The following is a 19,863-nucleotide window of genomic DNA, read 5'->3' on the forward strand; positions in this document are numbered from 1 at the left end:
TTCTGACATTGAAGACAAAGCCATTGAATGCTCCCAAACTCTTAAAGAGGAAGACAAATGGAGAGCAAAAACAGATCATTCTCTCAGAGAGCTCTGGGATAATTTGAAGAAGGCTAATATCCGCCTCATTGGAATCCTTGGAAGTGATGAAGTGGCTTCACTAGGCACAGAGGCCCTTCTCCATGAAATTATGAAAGAGAATTTTCCAGACATGCCAAGAGATTCTGAAATTCAGATAGCAGACAGTTTCAGAACCCCAGCATGACTCAATCCCAATAAGGCATCCCCCAGGCATATCATAATTAAGTTCACTAAAGTTAATATGAAGGAGAAAATTCTCAAAGCAGCCAGACGTAAGAAATCCATTACCCACAAAGGGAAGAATATTAGAATGACTGCAGATCTCTCTGCCAAAACTTTTTAAGTCAGAAGAGGGTGGTCATCAACTTTTAATCTCCTAAAGCAAAATAACTTTCAACCCCAGATCCTGTATCCAGCTAACCTGAGTTTCATTTATGATGGAGAAATTAAATACTTTAATGACATTCATATGTTGAAGAAATTTGCCATAACCAAATCAGCTCTTTAGGATATTCTCAGACCTATCCTCCATAATGACCAGCTGAATCCTCTACCACAAAAGTAAACTCACTCTGAAACTTTTGATCAAACTCCAACTTCCACAGTGGCGAAAAAATTAAAAATGTCCACTGGACTTTCGAAAAACTCGATACCCAAAATTTTACCAGACTTATTAATATCTCCATTAATGTGAACGGCTTAAACTGTCCTCTAAAGAGGCACAGGTTAGCTGACTGGATACAAAAACTCAGGCCAGATATTTTCTGCATACAAGAGTCACATCTTACCTTAAAAGAAAAATATAGACTCAGGGTGAAAGATGGTCATCCATATTTCAGGCAAATGGTAATCAGTAAAAAGTAGGTGTTGCAATTTTATTTTCAGATATAATAGGCTTTAAACCAACAAAAGTAAGGAAGGATAAGAATGGTCACTTCATATTTGTTAAGGGTAATACTCAATATGATGAGATTTCAGTTATTAATATCTATGCACCCAATGAGAATGCACCTCAATTTATAAGAGAAACTCTAACAGACATGAGCAACTTGATTTCCCCCAGCTCTATAATAGTCAAAGATTTCAACACTCCTTTGGCAGTGTTGAATCGATCCTCCAATAAGAAGTTGAGCAAAGAAATTTTAGATTTAAACCTAACCATCCAACATTTGGATTTAGCAGATATCTACAGAACATTTCATCCCAACAAAATTGAATACACATACTTCTCATCAGCCCATAAAACATACTCCAAAATCCATCACAAGTGATTAGGTCACAAGTCTAACCTCAGTAAATTTAAAGGAATAGAAATTATTCCTTACATCTTCTCGGACCACCATGGAATAAAAATTGAGCTCAGTAACAACAGGAATCTGCATACTCATACAAAAACATGGAAGTTAAATAACCTTATGCTGAATGATATCTGGGTCAGAGATGAGATTAAGAAGGAAATTGCCAAATTTTTGGAACAAAACAACAATGAAGACACAAATTATAAGAACCTCTGCGATACCGCAAAGGCAGTCCTAAGAGGGAAATTTATAGCAAGCCTTCCTCAAGAGAATGGAAAAAGAGGAAGTTAACAACTTAATGGGACATCTCAAGCAACTGGAAAAGGAAGAACCCAGTAGAAGAAAAGAAATAACCAAAATTAGAGCAGAATTAAATGAAATTCAAAACAAAAGAATTTTACAACAGATCAATAAATCAAAAAGTTGGTTTTTTGAAAAGGTGAATAAAATAGATAAACCTTTGGCTAACCTAACAAGGAAAAAAAGAGTAAAATCTCTAATTTCATCAATCAGAAACGACAAAGACGAAATAACAACAGACTCCTCAGAAATTCAAAAAATCCTTAATGAATATTACAAGAAACTTTATTCTCAGAAATATGAAAATCTGAAGGAAATTGACCAATACTTGGAAGCACATCACCTTCCAAGACTTAGCCAGAATCAGTTGGAAATGTTGAACGGGCCCATATCAAGTTCTGAAATAGCATCAACTATACAAAACCTCCCTAAAAAGAAAAGCCTAGGAGCAGAAGGCTTCACGTCAGAATTCTACCAAACCTTTAAAGAGGAATTAGTACCTATATTACTCAACCTGTTCCAAAATGTAGAAAAAGAAGGAAGACTACCCAACACGTTCTACGAAGCAAATGTCACCCTGATCTCCAAACCAGGAAAAGACCCAACAAGAAAAGAAAATTATAGACCAATGTCACTAATGAATATAGACGCAAAAATATTCAACAAGATCCTAACAAACAGAATCCAGCAATACATCAAACAAATTATACATCATGACCAAGTTGGTTTTATCCCAGAGTGTCAAGGCTGGTTCAATATACGTAAATCTATAAGTATAATTCAGCACATAAACAAATTAAAAAACAAAGACCATATGATTCTCTCAATTGATGCAGAAAAAGCTTTTGATAATATCCAGCATCCTTTCATGATCAGAACACTTAAGAAAACTGGTATAGAAGGGACATTTCTTAAACTGATAGAGGCCATCTACAGCATACCCACAGCCAATATTGTATTGAATGGAGTTAAATTGGAATCATTTCCATTCAGATCAGGAACCAGACAAGGCTGCCCATTGGTCTCCACTGCTCTTTAACATTGTAATGGAAGTTTTAGCCACCGCAATTATGGAAGAAAAGGTGATCAAGGTTATCCACGTAGGGTCAGAAGAGATCAAACTTTCGCTCTTCGCAGTTGATATGATTGTATATCTGGAAAACACCAGGGTTTCTACTACAAAACTCTTAGAAGTGATCAAGGAATACAGTAGCATCTCAGGTTACAAAATCAACATTCATAAATCGGTAGCCTTTCTGTATACCAACAATAGTCAAGCTGAAAAAACAGTTAAGGACTCTATTCCATTTACAGTAGTGCCAAAGAAGATGAAATATGTGGGAGTTTATCTAACAAAGAACTTGAAAGATCTCTATAAAGAGAACTATGAAACGCTATGAAAAGAAATAGCTGAAAATGTTAACAAATGGAAAAACATACCATGCTCATGGCTGGGAAGAATCAACATTGTTAAAATGTCCATTCTACCCAAAGCAATATACAATTTTAATGCAATCCCTATTAAAACTCCACTGTCATACTTTAAAGATCTTGAAAAAATAATACTTCGTTTTATATGGAATCAGAAAAAACCTCGAATAGCCAAGACATTACTCAGAAATAAAAACAAAACAGGAGGAATTATCCTACCAGACCTCGGACTATACTATAAATCGATAGTGATCAAAAAAGCATGGTACTGGCACAAAAACAGAGAAGTAGATGTCTGGAACAGAATAGAGAACCAAGAGATGAATCCAGCTACTTACTGTTATTTGATCTTTGACAAGCCAAGTAAAAACATTCAATGGGGAAAAGATTCCCTATTTAACAAATGGTGCTGGGTGAACTGGCTGGCAACCTGTAGAAGACTGAAACTGGACCCACACCTTTCACCATTAACTAAGATCAACTCTCACTGGATTAAAGATTTAAACGTAAGACATGAAACTATAAAAATACTAGAAGAGAGTGCAGGGAAAACCCTTGAAGAAATCAGTCTGGGCAAGTATTTTATGAGGAGGACCCCCCGGGCAATTGAAGCAGCTTCAAAAATACACTACTAGGACCTGATCAAACTAAAAAGTTTCTGCACAGCCAAGAACACAGTAAGTAAAGCAAGCAAACAGCCATCAGAATGGGAGAAGATATTTGCAGGTTATGTTTCTGACAAAGGTTTAATAATCAGAATTCACAGAGAACTCAAATGTATAAGCAAGAAAAGAACAAGTGATCCCATCGCAGGCTGGGCAAGGGACTTGAAGAGAAACTTCTCTGAAGAAGACAGGCACACAGCCTGCAGACATATGAAAAAATGCTCATCATCTTTAATCATCAGAGAAATGCAAATCAAAACTACTTTGAGATATCATCTAAGTCCAGTAAGATTAGCCCATATCACAAAATCCCAAGACCAGAGATGTTGACATGGATATGGAGAAAAGGGAACACTTCTACACTTCTGGTCGGAATGCAAATTAATACATTCCTTTTGGAAAGATGTTTGGAGAACACTTAGAGAGCTAAAAGTAGATCTGCCATTCAATCCTATAATTCCTCTACTAGGCATATACCCAGAAGACCAAACATCACATCATAACAAAGATATTTGTACCAGAATGTTTATTGCAGCCCTATTCATAATTACTAAGTCATGGAAAAAGCCAAAGTGCCCATCGATCCACAAATGGATTAATAAATGGTGGTATATGTACACCATGGAATATTACGCAGCCTTAAAGAAAGATGGAGACTTTACCTCTTTCATGTTTACATGGATGGAGCTGGAATATATTCTTCTTAGTAAAGTATCTCAAGAATGTAAGAAAAAGTATCCAATGTACTCAGCCCTACTATGAAACTACTCTATGGCTTTCACATGAAAGCTATAACCCAGTTATAACCTAAGAATAGGGGGAAGGGGGAAAGGGAGGGGAGGGAGGGGAGAGGTGGGCAGAGGGAGGGTGATTGGTGGGATTACACCTCCAGTGCATCTTACAAGGGTATATGTGAAACTTAGTAAATGTAGAATGTAAATGTAAGAAAATGTCAGGAATTCTATGTTAACCACTGTGATGAACATGTGTCAAACAGTCTATAAAACCAGTATATGGTGCCCCATGATTGCATTAATGTACACAGCTATGATTTAATAAAAAAATAATAATATCTTACTCATGAAAGTTATGTGAGAACTAAATGAGTAGATTTAATATGAATTTGCTTTGTTAACCATAAAAATCACATAAATATTCTGCAAAAGCTTTCTGAATGATGGCAGCAGTTTTGAAGAGGGGATTTTATCAAGATTGTAATGATAGTGGTACCTTGTTAAAAAGTTTGTGCATTTTGGTTAGCATTCAAATGGGATGTTTGATTTCTTCCAAAATGCAAAGCCATTCTCATTAATACCTAAGTATCTAAAGTTGATAACTTTTCTTTTAGCACAGTTTTTGCCTCTTTCTTTTTTTGCCCCTTCTTCGCAAGATTAATTTCTTATTTTTACCCTCATGTAATTGTATTTGTATTAGTGAGAACAATACTAGTGTTGCTCATGTCATGGTATCAATGGTAGAGTTCTGCTATTTTCAGCTAAGAAATGTATCGTGCAAAAGAGAGTATATGAGACTTTCCAGAATTTTCTTGCTACAGTTACCTATGGATTGAACTGGAAAAGGAATCTATGCCACAGTGAAGAACTGATTCAGCCACTTGACAACAAGAATGCCTTGCACCACGATATTGATTCTAGTCTAAACCAGAAAATATGTCAGAGCCCTTCCCAAACATTGGAAAAAATTAGTCTCCCATGTGGCTCATTACAGCAGAATTTATGGAGAAGTCTGGCACAGGGTGAGGACTCTTTGCTTGGAAGGCTCCTTCTCTCACAAAGATTTATTATTCTCCTGAAAGGATGCAAAGCACCAAACCTTGGTGAAGTGCACTGGGCTAATACCCTTCTGCTGGGGTCACACCTCCTCCACATACATAAAATCCCTGGGATCCAGGAGGTGGCATCTTTCTTGACCTTTCTTACATTGTGCAGCTAGCCAATAACTGAATTCATTGTATTCATTAATAGATGTGTTCAGTTGATTCTTTTGTTTGCCTCTTTCTTTCCAAGATTAATTTCTTACTTTTACTCTCATGTAATTATATTTGCATTAGTGAGATGCTTACTCGCATAACCAACTACTTCCAGCAAATATTAAGTAATGAAGCTGCCAGTGGGTGTCCTTGTTTTAATCCTGACTTGAATAAGGAGCTGACTTGGGCTAAGCTGGCCCTTTGATTTGAGATTTGTTTTTTTAGTAAGTGTCAAGAAAATATTCATGTGCTCTTTTTGCGCTACGATTTTATTTTTTAAAAAATAAGAATGGATGTTGGATTTTGTCAGATACCTCTATAATGGAGTAACATGAGTATTTAGGTTTCCTTTTTGTTCTGTGACATCATTAGGCTTCTGAATATAGAACTCTCCTGGTATTCCTGCACGAACCCCAGTTTTTTATATCATATTATTTGAATGTACTGCTTAATTTGTTTTGTTCATATTTGATTTAAGATTTTTCCCATTATTATTGGTCTGTAGTCTTTAATCTGTGAAGCTATCTTGGATGAAGTTTGGCAATTCTGTTGTTTTCCTTCTTTTATTAGGCTCCATGGTAGTTTGTTTATTTCTCAGAGTTTTGAAAGAATTCTCCCAAGAAACCTTTGGGGGATCCTGGCTTTTTCTTATTTTGTACAGAAAAACAAAATAGAAAACATATAGCAAGACTTGTTACCAAAATTGGTGATTTGTAATATTCTAGAAAATCCCCCACTGATTCAGGTTTTAAAATGAATTCATACAGTTTTGCAAAGAATTCTCCTAAGTATTTGCAGTTTATCTGCATCTGTCATTTATTCTCCTTTCTTGTTTGTACACCTCTTTATTCCTCTTCAATCTTCTTTTGTCCTTATTCAAAAAGGACAAAAAGGGAGATTGTGTTGTGTTAGCTTTGGCTCTACAGTCAGCAGTCTTGCCCAGTGACTCAGACAAGGATCTCCCTTTCTTTCTTTTTTTTTTTGACAGAGTATCACTTTATCACCCTGTGTAGCATGCAGTGTACAGCGGGGTCATCATAGCTCACTGCAACCTCAAAGTCCAGTGATCCTCCTGCCTCATCTTCCAAAGTACCCAGGACTATAGGCACAGGTCATGATGTCCAGCTAATTTTTTCTATTCTTAGTAGAAATGGGGTCTGACTCTTTGCTCAGCTGGTTTTAAACTCCTGAGTTCAAATGATCCTCCCACCTCGACCTTGCAGAGTGTTAGGATTACAGGTGTGAGCCACACTGCTGGCCTACGATCTCCTTTCCTCACTCCTGGTCAAGGGCTGATGGCAAGGAGCCTTCCCCATCCTGCCCCCAGACCATGTTCTCTCCCTTAGCTATGAGGCGTTTCATGATCATATTAAAGCATCAATAGGTAACTTTCTGAACAAAAGGAGTCTGTTGTGGTACTTACATTGCTCACATTAAGAGCATTTGCTCTAGCGAGATTAATTTCTGGAGTATCTGGCATTACGTGGATTGAAGTTTTGTCCTTGTCCCAAAGTTCTCTATACTTTGGCTATGGAAAGAAACAACAGAAACAAAATTACTTAGCAATTTGTAATTTTGCTAGCTTCAGTGCAGAACTTTTAACTTTTCTTTTGGATTTGCTCCAAAATCTTTTCATATTAGGGAAAACATTTCTGGAATCTTTTCACAAAACACGAGATTCCAGAAATTTTATATGAAATCTGTATTAATACTTTTTATTAAGACTTTGCCTTTTTGTTTAAAATTAACAAGCAAAACAGAAAAAAATGCTATCAACATAATTTAATAACATTTCTGTTATTATCAACATTATTATTATTGTAGAACTGGATCAGCAGGATATTAACCATATGCTTATAGCACTAACTCAATTTTAATAGGAAAAAAACCTGACTTACAATGCTAACATTCTCAGCATTTGATTTAGCAAGGACAACGTCAGGTGTGTCCACGATGCTTGTGTACTTGAGATTCACCACAGGTGTCCGGTAGACATTGTCACTTAGAATGTTCTGGGCGTTTTTGACTCTCAATACTTCAGGCGACCCTTCAGGCATCCAGCCGATGCCGCGCAACCACTCCAAGTCAGCCTTGTAGATGGCCTGGCAAAGAAAACAAAGTTAAGCAGAAGCAGGATTTGATTTTGTTTGGCTTTTTTGTGTGGGAGGATAAAATAAGAAAGCCTTTTTTTAATGTTACATTTTATCCCCCACAAACAATAATTAAAGCAGAGCACTGGCCTGACAAACATAATTCCACATACACACACAGCAGTGTTTTATTTTCCTTTGTTTTCCACAGCAGTGCATCTGTGATGGGGTGTTCAAGTCCATTACAAAAAGCAGGAAGCAGCTCTGCATTAAGGGGTATGCGTGGGAGACTTATTTTATTTTATTTTTTAAGAAACGGAATCTCTTTCTGTCACCCAGCCTGGAGTGATCAATGCATGATCACAGCTCTCTGCAGCCTCCAACTCCTGGCCTCAAGCAATCCTCCTGCCTTAGCCTCCCAAATAGCTGGGACTACAGGCACGTGTAATCACTCCCAGTTAATTTTTTGTAGATATGCAGGTCTCACTATGTTGTTCAGGCTGGTCTTGAACTCCTGGGCTCAAACGATCCTCCCACTTCAGCCTCCCAATAGGCAAGACCCTCCCAGCCCAGGCTGATTTTGAATAACAGGCATTCATCATACTAGCCATTGTGGACTTTTTTCTTTTTGAGACAGAGTCTCACTTTGTCACCCTCAGTAGAGTGCTGGGGTGTCACACCTCGTAGCAACTTCAGACTCTTGGGCTTGAGTGATTCTCTTGCCTCAGCCTCCTAAGTAGCTGGGACTATAGGTGCCTGCCACAACAACTGGTTACTTTTAGAGACAGGTCTAGCTCTGATTCAGGCGGGTCTTGAACTCGTGAGCTCAGGTAATCCACCGCCTCAGCCTCCCAGAGTGCTAGGATTACAGGCGTGAGCCACCGCACCCAGCTGCCATTGTGGACTTTAAAGGCACAATAATAGCTCTCCAGTAAGTTCTCTACACAGCAGCCAGAATGATCTAATTCAAATCTAATGCCACAACCTTCCCCCGACCTCTGGCTTCCCACTGGTCTTAAGATAAGATCCAAATTCCTTTGGTCTGAGGTTAGCATCTGCTCCCTTTGCATGCCGTGGTCCTCCTGCAGGAATGCCCGCTTGTCCTCCTCATGGAGCCAACTCCACCCCCCTGCAGGCCCCTGCGAAACCAGCACTCTCTCAGGGGAGCTTTACCAACCTCTCTTCATAGCAATCCAGATCACTCTTTCTCTGCCACCTCATTTCTTAAGGATAGTCCTAAACTGACACCCACTTTGTTATCAGTGTGAATGCACTAAAGTCCAAAGCTGTATCTTGTTTTTTCTTCTTCTTTATTCACCATTGCATCTTTAGTGTTTAGCACAATGCTTGGTACATGGTGTATTTAATAAGTGTTCTTAAAAGGATGATTAAGCATTCATTCGTGCCACAATTTTGGTCTCCATTGAGTTTTCTAAGCTAGTACCTCTCTTTAAATTCAGGTTTCCACGTTCTTAGTTACCTAAACCTACTTCTCCAAATATAGATAAGTGGATAAGCTCTATCATAAACACTAGTGGGTTGATTAATTTAATGTAGTTTTAAAATTTGAATATTTAGAGATAGGGTCTTGCTATGTCATCCAGACTGGACTTGCACTTCTGGATTCAAGGGATCTTCCAGCTCAGCCTCTTGAGTAGCTGAGGCAACTGGTGTTCACCACTACACCAGTGGTTAATTTCAATGCAACTTGACTGGGCTAGCCAAATAGCTGATAAATCATTATTTCTGAGGTACGTCTGTGAGGGTGTTTCTGGAAGGATCAGCAATTGACTCAATGGACTGACTAAGGAAGATCCACCCTCAGCCAGTGTGAGCAGGCACCATCCCAGACAGAAGGAGGAGGCATAGGGAAGGTGAATTCTCTCTCCTGGAGCTGGGCTACCTTTCTCCAATGCTTGGATCTTAGAATTCCAGGCTCTCTGGCCTTTGGATTCTGGGACTTACACCAGGTTCTTAGGTCTTTGGCCTTGGACTGAGAAATACACCATTGGTCCCCTGGTTCTCAGGTCTTGGGACTTGGACTGAGCCAAAGGGCTTCCTTGGGGCTCTAGCTTGCTGATGGGTTAACCTGGGCCTTCACGCCTCCACAATTGCGTAAGTCGATTCCCTTAATAAATCCCCTCTCATAAATCTACATTTACATCTACATATATTCTATTGGTTCTATTTCTCTGGAGAACCTTAACTAATATAACCAATTATTCATTTTATGCAAAGCCATTGTGTTGCTCAGAAAAATGGTATTTTTCAATTTTTTTTTTGAAAAATGGTATTTTAATACAGTTAATAGGATACGAATGTCAGGCTAAAAGCATAGCAAAAGGAGTGAAAAATGTTGGGAAATTTCTACCTTAATGAAGAATGGCATTATGTGTTTTAATGTTTAAAGTGTGATGGCTATTCAAAATTCAAAGACGGGATTATCAATTGAAATTACATACAGATTCTGAAGTTTCCCTTCCTTATTCTTTAAGCACTTGATTGATATGCATATCTCAGTGGTTCATATTAATGAAGAGACTATATTTCTCTAGGAACTGCCTTATATCTGCCACTTGGCAATTCATTTCAAGTGATGAGCTCTCTGTCCTGGAATGAAACCATTCATTACAAGAAAGTATCTCTTTAAGTTTAAAAGAACCAAGGTCACATAATCTTTAAAAGTTATCCACTTTGTACAAGAAGTAGATAACCTCACAGAATCCATCATTTCTAAAATACTGAAAGGACAAAAAATGTGAATAAATCTAAAACTGCCTTGGGTAAGTTTTTTTGTCAAAGACAGTCTCACTTTGTTGCCCTCAGTAGAGTGCTGTGGTGTCACAGCTCACAGCAATCTCCAGCTCTTGGGCTTAGGCGAATCTCTTGCCTCAGCCTCCTGAGTAGCTAGGACTACAGGCACCCACCACAAGGCTCAGTTATTTTTTTGTTGCAGTTTGACCAGGGCTGGGTTTGAACCCACCACCCTCGGTATATGGGGCCAGCACCCTACTCACTGAGCCACAGGCACTGCCCTGCCTTAGGTAAGTTAATGAAACACCACATCATGTAAGACCACCAAGTTGAAGGAAAGGAAATAAGTGGCTTAGAGCATGTTTCTCTGCTAACTTTAGAAATCGATTTTTCTTTCTTTTTTTTTTTTTTTTTACTCTATCTCCCAAACTAGAGTGCAGTGGCATCATCACAGCTCACTGCAGCCTCAAACTCCTGAGATCAAGTGCTTCTCCCACCTTCACCTCCTGAGTAGCTGGGACTATACGCACCCACCATCATGCCTAGAGTCTCAAGCTGTCATCCTGGCGTCACAGCTCACAACAACCTCAAACTCTTAGGCTCAAGCAATCCTCCTGCCTCAGCCTCCCAAGTCGCTGGAACTACAGGCACCCGCCACAACGCCCGGCTATTTCTTTTGTTGCCGTTGTCATTGTTGTTTTAGCTGGCCTGGTCTGGGTTCGAACCTGCCAGCCTCGGTATGTGTGGCCAGCACACTACCCAATGAGCTATGGGCACTGCCCAAAGATTTATATTCTTTTCTCTTTTTTTATTGAGACAGAGTTTCAAGCTGTCACCCTGGGTAGAGTTCCATGGCGTCATAGCTCACAGCAACCTCCAACTCAGGCTCAAGTGATTCTCTTATATCAGTTTTTCCTATTTTTAGTACAGACAAGGTCTCACTTTTGCTCAGGCTGATCTTGAACTCGTGAGCTAAAGCAATCCACCCACCTCAGCCTCCCAGAGTATTAGGATTACAGGCATGAGCCACTGTGCCTGCCGGAATTGAAATTAATTTTAAGGAAGATAGTGCTGCCCTACTTCAACACATAGTTGAAGGACCATGGGCATTCTCACATTTAAGAAACTACTAACACTGCACACATCAACAAATCTATAGAAAAATTCTGATAGGCAGCACCTATGTAGTGAGAGTTGTGTTTCCCAGAGCATTGGAAGGAGTCCTTTGACAAAACCATGGAGGGCTGCTTCCTGGGGACACACTCACATTGCTCTGCAGGTCATAGGCCTTCCTGGCCTGGATGACGTCATTCTGATCAGGGAAGCAAGACCACCGGTGCAGGTACTGGCGGTAGTCCACGTTGCTGGCTATCGCCTGGCCTTCCTTGGCAGCGTTGATGGACACCATGTCCACCGGGATGGTGATCTGGGCCTTGTGATCGTTGTAGGCCTTCTTGTACAGCCTGTCATTCTGCATCTTCAACACCTTTGCTGCCCAAACCAGTTTAGGGTCTTCCTTGGCGTTGCATCCAATGTAGTGGCCTTTCTGTTTCTCATAAGCGGTTTTGTAGAGATACTGGTAGATGTGTAAGGAAAAAAAAGGGTGGTCTTTCCAAACTCATTTTTTTTCTAGAGAGCCTACTCAAAATAATCCCATCTCCCTTAGATTACCTTTTGTGGGAATACTGTTTTTCTTATTTTTATTTTATTTTATTTTATTATTTCCATTTCTTTTGAGACAGAGTCTCACTTTGTTGCTTTTGGTAGAGTGCCATGATATCACAGCTCACAGCAATCTCAAATTATTGGGCTTATGCAATCCCCTTGCCTCAGCCTCCCAAGTACTTGGGACTATAGGTGCCCACCACAACACCCAGCTAGTTTTTAAGAGACAAGGTCTTGCTCTTGCTCAGGCTGGTCTCAAATCCCTGAGCTCAAGCAATCCACCTGCCTTAGCCTCCCAGAGTGCTAGGATTATAAGTGTGAGCCACTGTGCCCGCCTGGATACTCTTTTTCTTTAAATTTCTACTATATGTTTTGATATATTAGGTTGTCTTCCATGTCTATGGGCATAAAAATATCATGGGCACCCCAAGGCAACAGCTGCACTGCTGGATTATCTCCCAATATAACCCTGCCCAGTTTTTCCTGAACTTCAGTTATTGTGCCACCTTCAGATGTTTTGCTGCAAACAAGTAACACCTGTACTTCATATTACTTTAAATTGAATTAATTTTGTTTAAATAAATTTATTGTTAAATTGTAAACTTATTGTAAAATTTTATTTTAAAATGTATAACCCTATCTAACTGGAGAAAAATCAGTATTTTTCTAGCATATACTAGGAAAACCACATAACTATTTAAAAAATACTTGTCCACGTACTGCATAAAATTATCACAGAAACTACTGGTAGTATGCATGCCACGCTTTGAGTAGCAACAGAATTCTTTGTATGCAAAGAATTAAATTTCTGTAAGTGCTTGTAAATTAAGTGATATTGAGGAGATATTGAAAAGGAATTCAAAATCTGTGCTTGGATATAAGAATTATAGAACCAGTCATAAATGCAAGAGGATCCTCAAGTTGTTGAAAGAATTATACTTGAACTTGGTATTTTAAAGCATCCTGATAACAATGAGTTGCATTCTATTTAAGTGTAGTCCCTAGAGAATTAAGTTCATCTCCTGTGTGTCTACTAGTTAGCATTTGTTAAGGCTGGGCGAGGAGGAGCTCTTACGTCACTGGCGATGTCCCTGGAAGCCTTGGCATGCTGGATCTCAATGGCATCTGCTCGCAGGTCATAACCAGTCATCTTGACGTCTTCCCAAGCTTGCTGATAGCGTTTCTGCAAGTGGAGGGTGCAATGTCACAGTCACTCTGAAGAGGGAGCTACTCACCCTTACGGATGGGCTCAAAACTAGATTTTAACAGTTACACTGAACATTACTCTCCCTCAGATTTATAAAATAGGCTTGTTTCCTATTGAACTTGAGTTCCAGGAGACTTGTAACAACATTTAGTAGAGCTCTCTGCCAATAATCTTTTCTTTGTTTGTTTTAAAGAAGGACATTTAGGGGATAATAAACCATGTAAAAATTGGAAGAAAAAATAAGTATTGTTTGGCTTCTCATACAAAAAAGCAATGATGGCCCTTCTACTGATGGAAGAAATAAATATCAGTATACATGTATCTAAAAGTTTTAAGTCCTGTTTTTGGAGAAACTATCACATTTTTTCCTTCCAACTGTATTATAAACAGCCACATAGACCCACACAGCTATTTATCATTACCTTAAAGACTAAAAATAAAAAAAAATGGTGAAAAAATGCCTTTTGCCAAACTCTCTTTGGAGTTTATCAATAAAAGTGTGGGCTAGGCAGAGAACATTCTGAAAAACAAACGTAGGTAGGGTGTCTCACATTGCTGATCTGCACACTGTTGAGTTTGGACTGCAGCATCAGTGGCGTATCAGCCGGGATGCTCACATTCATCTTCTCTCTCTCCCAGGCATCACGATACAATGGCTGGTACAAATGAAAAACAATGACGTGGTGGATTTAGTATTGAATCAGTCACCACATGAACTAAATTATAAACTCATAAAATATACTTGAATAAATTTATAATGAATAAAATCATAAGTAATTTATACAGTAAATTAAATGAATAAAATTATAAGTAAAATTAAAATTTTAAGTAAAATTAAATAGGTAAATTTAATTTTAAATTTAAATAAAAAGGAAAACTTCTTTTGGAGTATTCTCTGATCTAAGGTATAGATCACATTTTGACTTCATTTGCATTTTTATTAATATTTAAAAGGTGCCAATAGTGACTTCACCAAGAATACATTCATGGGAGATACAATATGCATTTAAATATGCATACAATATGCAGAAACGTGGTAGTGAAATCATCCTTTGCCATTCATTCACATATAATTATCTGACAAGTAAGTGCACATTGCAGATAAATGTGATAAACGCCCATTGCTAATCAGAACCTGACTTTCTTGGCTCAAAGATTTTTTAGATATCATAATATCTAATATTGGGGCTATCCCTGGACTCCTCAACCTATCTCACAATTGAATGATGATTAAAAAGGTGGCAATTTTGTGATTTTGATATTGGGATCAAAGTGCGTAACAGCATTTGTAGAAAGTAAAGATGCCCATCATGCTTGTATTGACCAAAGACTTATCAAAGCAAACAAAATACAGAGACCACTAATTGACTGATTATATAAAGATCTATCTGGATACACGCACATTCAGCATTGGCTGACCTTAGCAAGGTAAAGTTCACATTTAGAAGTCTTTAGATTTATTCAGTTTGTCTGAAAACATCATCCAACCAGCTTACCTCACTGATCTGTACAGCATTGATCCTTGCCCGGATTACTTCTGGAGTATCAACAACGCTGGTGTATTTGAGGGCCTCTGGCCTTGTACGATATAGCCTTTCATTCAAGAGATTCTGGGCATTCTTCACTCTCATCACATCCACAGACCCCTCTGGCAACCATCCAATACCCTTCATCCATTCCAGGTCAGCTTTGTACAGGTTCTACACGAAAGTGAGGAATGAAAGGGCAGAAGAATCAAATTAGTTCACAAGAGTTTGAAGTTTGCAAACACACACCACGTCTGTTTAAATCGTGGGGGGGGACAATCTCATGACACTCAAAGACCAACATTAAATGCTAACATTTGAGTATTATGTCCCTGGCACTCAACTCTGGCAGAAGCTCACAGCCTCCTGCAGTAACTGGAACAAGGCTCACAAGAGGCACTTGGTGGAATGACAGACAACAATGGCACATAAGTTTGTTTTTAGATTAGGTTGAGTTTCTACACTTACCACTTAAATTCTGCCTTTTATGTACCACTGAGAACAAGATCTATAGGTTTTTAGGAGGAAAAGAGCCTTAGATGTAGGCATAATGAGAAAAAAGATGTATACATCCTCCCCCCTACTCTCATCTTAGGAAAACATGAAATTCAACATTTCCTTATGCTTAACATCTATTTCTGAAATTTAGGCACCTGGTCATGCAAAGGTAATTGATCAGAAGAGTTGCAAATGAAATTTTCCACCAAATTACATAGAATCAGAGACTGATTTCATCTTCGTGAATAAAGTCTTGCTACTATAAGAAGCAATCTTATATAGGATAGAAAATGATTGTGAAAAACTCTACTATCATGCCTTGTACAAAATATGTTAGGTTCTATTAATGTTATCATTTAAATTATGTCTCTGGGGAACGCACTGTGGTTAAACACACACACACACACACACACACACTCACACACACACACATACACACACACACACTTCCCCAGGTCTGGTGACAGTATACGTACATCGCTCTGCAGGTCATAGGCCTTCCTGGCCTGGATCACATCATTCTGGTCTGGCAGACATATCCACTGGTGCAGGTAATTGCGATAATCAATGTCACTGACCAGGACCTGGCATTTCTTGGCTTGAACAATTGACATCATGTCCAATGGCGTGTTGTAAATTCCTTTAGACTTCTCATAAGCTTTCTTGTACTCTCGGTCACTCTGGATCTTAGCAGCATGTATGGACCATACCAACTTGGGGTCATCTTGCAGGCTGCGGAAACCCACGTGGTGGCCCAGTTGCTTACGGTAACCTTCTTTGTATTTGTACTAAAGTTGTGAAAAATCAGATTTTAAGAAAGACATAGGAAAATAATGTATTAAAAGGATTTTTCTTTCAATGGTTTCAGAACATTTTCTTTCTTTAAATGTAAATTGACTCCACATTGGTAGTCATGTATTTCAATTCACTTTAAAGACATTAGATAGGACTATTTTAGGTAGCTTCATAGAGGATATGAGTAAATCAGGAAGGAAAAGGTATGGTGAACAAGAATAATAAAAATAAGCCATCCCCAACAATAAAAAAAATAAAATAAAATAAAAAAAAATAAGCTAGGATTTTCTGAGCAATCACTGTGACGAGGACACTATTGTGAGTACTTCAAGTGTCTTAGGTTGATCCATATGAAACTACTGAGTTTTTCAGTCAAAAATCATTAAATAGCAGCAATTATAATTGAGTTGATCCTCACAATGTCTTTATAGGTACTGTTATTATTGTATCTATCAGATGGGGAAAACACGATACAGTGAGGGTAACTGCCATCACCAAGGTTCCCTAGTAAGTGCAGTATTAGGTCAAATGTTGTCCCAGTAGTATTAGAGATTCCTAAGGTAGGAGACAGGTTATGTGTGGTTTTGGAGACAGACAAGAAAGATGTATGTTTCAGAGATGGAGAGCAAACTCATTGGTTTGAATCAGAATACAGCAACAAAGTCTGGTGACAAGTGTGGGCAAGGCCATCTGAGGCATGTCTTACAACTCGAGTAAGATGCTTTCTTTTTTTTCTCTATTTTGGACAACTTAGACAAATTTGGATGAGAAGGAGAAAGAGAAAACTGGAAATAAGGTAGATATTGTGGACCAGCCATAATTATTAAAAATAACAATAAGGAACTAGAAGGAGGAAACAGCTGCAGACATGAGATAAAAAACAGAAAAGACCCATAGAAAAAGACCAAGGTAGCTGAAAGGTTTTGGAACGGGGGATGGGGTGGACTTGGTAGGATGATTATTCAGACTGTTAGTAAGTTTTAAAATTAGAGTTAAGTAAACTCAAAGGTTACTAAGAGTATTCTACATAAGCCCCCATTATAAAATTTTGAATATAAAATGTGACTTCAGTCTTAAGTCTTATATGAAACTATCTTCCATGATTTTTATTTATGGAGAATGTCAAATATTTGAAGGACAAAAAGACATTGTATTAGTTCCTGAATTCTCCTGAAGAATTTCATATAGACACTTCGTGTACTACTTAGAAATAGCATCAAAGCCCTAATAGTTTCCATCCCACTTTCATATTTTTAAAATAGAGAAAGCCTTTAGCACAAGACAAAATACAATTGCATAGATTTTAAAAATGCATAATTCTTGGAGTGAGAGCAAGATGGCAGCCGAGTAACAGCTTCCCTGCATTTGGGCACCATGAGTCTGGGTAGATAAGACTCCAGACATCTCTGGCTGGTGGGATCTGCCTATAATCATCCCTTTGAGGATACAGGGAGTCAGCAAGGGACTTCTGGACCTCTGGAGGAGGACAAAAACAGTGGAACACTGGCAAGTGGTTGCGTGTGTTCGATTGGTCTAATCCCGCCGGCAGTTGTTAAGTACAGCAGCAGTGAGACTGCAAACCAGAAAGGCCTTACCTGTGAACAGTTTTGGTGTTTTTGGACTTAGCACTCAGTTGAACTGCCTTGGGGAGAGCTTGAGCAGGAGTGCGAAAATTTTGGGCGTCATCTAGGGCCCCAGACTGAGCTTCTGAGGTGGACAGAGCTAATAGTGTTCAGCTGTGGGCTGCAGGGAGCCATTCTGAGAGAACTGCCCTAGCAAGCACCGCTCTCAGGGTTGCAGAACAAGGTTTAATAACAAGAATTCACAGAGAACTCAAACATATAAGCAAGAAAAGAACAAGTGATCCCATTGCAGGCTGGGCAAGGGACTAGAAGAGAAACTTCTCTGAAGAAGACAGGCGCACGGCCTACAGACATATGAAAAAATGCTCATCGTCCTTAATCATCAGAGAAATGCAAATCAAAACTACTTTGAGATATCATCTAACTCCAGTAAGATTAGCCCATATCACAAAATCCCAAGACCAGGGATGTTGGCATGGATGTGGAGAAAAGGGAACAGTTCTACACTGCTGGTGGGAATGCAAATTAATACATTCCTTTTGGAAAGATGTTTAGAGAACACTTAGAGATCTAAAAATAGATCTGCCATTCAATCCTATAATTCCTCTACTAGGTATATACCCAGAAGACCAAAAATCACATTATGACAGATATTTGTACCAGAATGTTTATTGCAGCCCAATTCATAATTGCTAAGTCGTGGAAAAAGCCCAAGTGCCCATCGATCCACGAATGGATTAATAAATTGTGGTATATGTACACCATGGAATATTATGCAGCCTTAAAGAAAGATGGAGACTTTACCTCATTCATGTTTACATGGATGGAGCTGGAACATATTCTTCTGAGTAAAGTATCTCGAGAATGGAAGACAAAGTATCCAATGTACTCAGCCCTACTATGAAACTAATTTATGGCTTTCACATGAAAGCTATAACCCAGTTATAACCTGAGCATATGGGGAAGGGGCTGAGGGAAGGGAGGGAGGTGGGTGGAGGGAGGGCAATTGGTGGGATTATACCTGCAGTGCATCTTATAAGGGTATATGTGAAATTTAATAAATATAGAATGTAAATGTCTTAAAACAACAACCAAGAAAATGCCAGGAAGGCTAAGTTAACCAGTGTGATGAAAATGTGTCAAACAGTCTATAAAACAAGTGTATGGTGCCCCATGATCGCATTAATGTACACAGCTATGATTTAATAATAATAATAAAGAAAAGAATGGAAGAAAAAGTATCCAATGTACTCAGTCCTACTATGAAACCAATTTATGGCTTTCATATGAAAGCTATAACCCAGTTATAACCTAAGAATATGGGGAAGAGGGAGAAGGAGGGAAGGCGGGGGGAGGGTGATTGGTGGGATTACACTTGCAGTGCATCTTACAAGGGTACATGTGAAACTTAGTAAATGTAGAATATAAATGTCTTAACACAATAACTAAGAAAATTCCAGGAAGGCTATGTTAACCAGTGTGATGAAAATGTGTCAAACGGTCTATAAAACCAGTGTATGGTGCCCCAAGATCGCATTAATGTACACAGCTAGGATATAATTAAAAAATAAAAATTAAAAAAAAGGAAATGTTAGGAATGACAGAATGAGAATACACATGATGAAAACAATGAAGGAAATGATGAAAACAATGAAGGAAACTGCTAATAAAGTGATGAATAACCAAAAGGAAATCCAAAAACTGAATCAAATAAGAGATGAACGATATGAAGAATATAGAAAGGATATAGCAGAGCTGAAGGAACTGAAGAAGTCAATTAGGAAACTTAAAGATGCAATAGAAAGTATCAGCAACAGGTTAGGCCATGCAGAATAAAGAATTTCAGAGGTAGAGGACAAAGTTCTTGAGGTAACTCAGATAGTTAAAGAGGCAGAAAAAACGAGACAGAAAGCAGAACGTTCACTGTCAGAATCATGGGACTTTATGAAGCATTCCAACATACAAGTTATTAGAATCCCA

General features: G+C 38.6%; 1 protein-coding gene across 16 annotated transcripts in view; it reads right to left on the bottom strand.

Moving 5' to 3' along the window:
• Positions 1-19,863, bottom strand: part of NEB (nebulin) — a 256,677-nt gene that overhangs the window by 89,905 nt on the left and 146,909 nt on the right. For 15 of the 16 annotated variants that reach the window (XM_053596348.1, XM_053596363.1, XM_053596360.1 and 12 more), the window contains exons 93-99: positions 15,982-16,293; positions 14,978-15,181; positions 14,033-14,137; positions 13,350-13,457; positions 11,877-12,185; positions 7,664-7,867; positions 7,189-7,293 (exon numbers count right to left, since the gene is read on the bottom strand). In XM_053596348.1, coding sequence (XP_053452323.1) covers positions 7,189-7,293; positions 7,664-7,867; positions 11,877-12,185; positions 13,350-13,457; positions 14,033-14,137; positions 14,978-15,181; positions 15,982-16,293 — 1,347 coding nt within the window. The remainder of the gene's footprint in view (positions 1-7,188; positions 7,294-7,663; positions 7,868-11,876; positions 12,186-13,349; positions 13,458-14,032; positions 14,138-14,977; positions 15,182-15,981; positions 16,294-19,863) is intronic. The other variant, XM_053596361.1, reaches the window with a different exon arrangement.

The sequence above is a fragment of the Nycticebus coucang genome, chromosome 7 (assembly GCF_027406575.1).
Source record: "Nycticebus coucang isolate mNycCou1 chromosome 7, mNycCou1.pri, whole genome shotgun sequence".
Taxonomy (NCBI): Eukaryota; Metazoa; Chordata; class Mammalia; order Primates; family Lorisidae; genus Nycticebus; species Nycticebus coucang.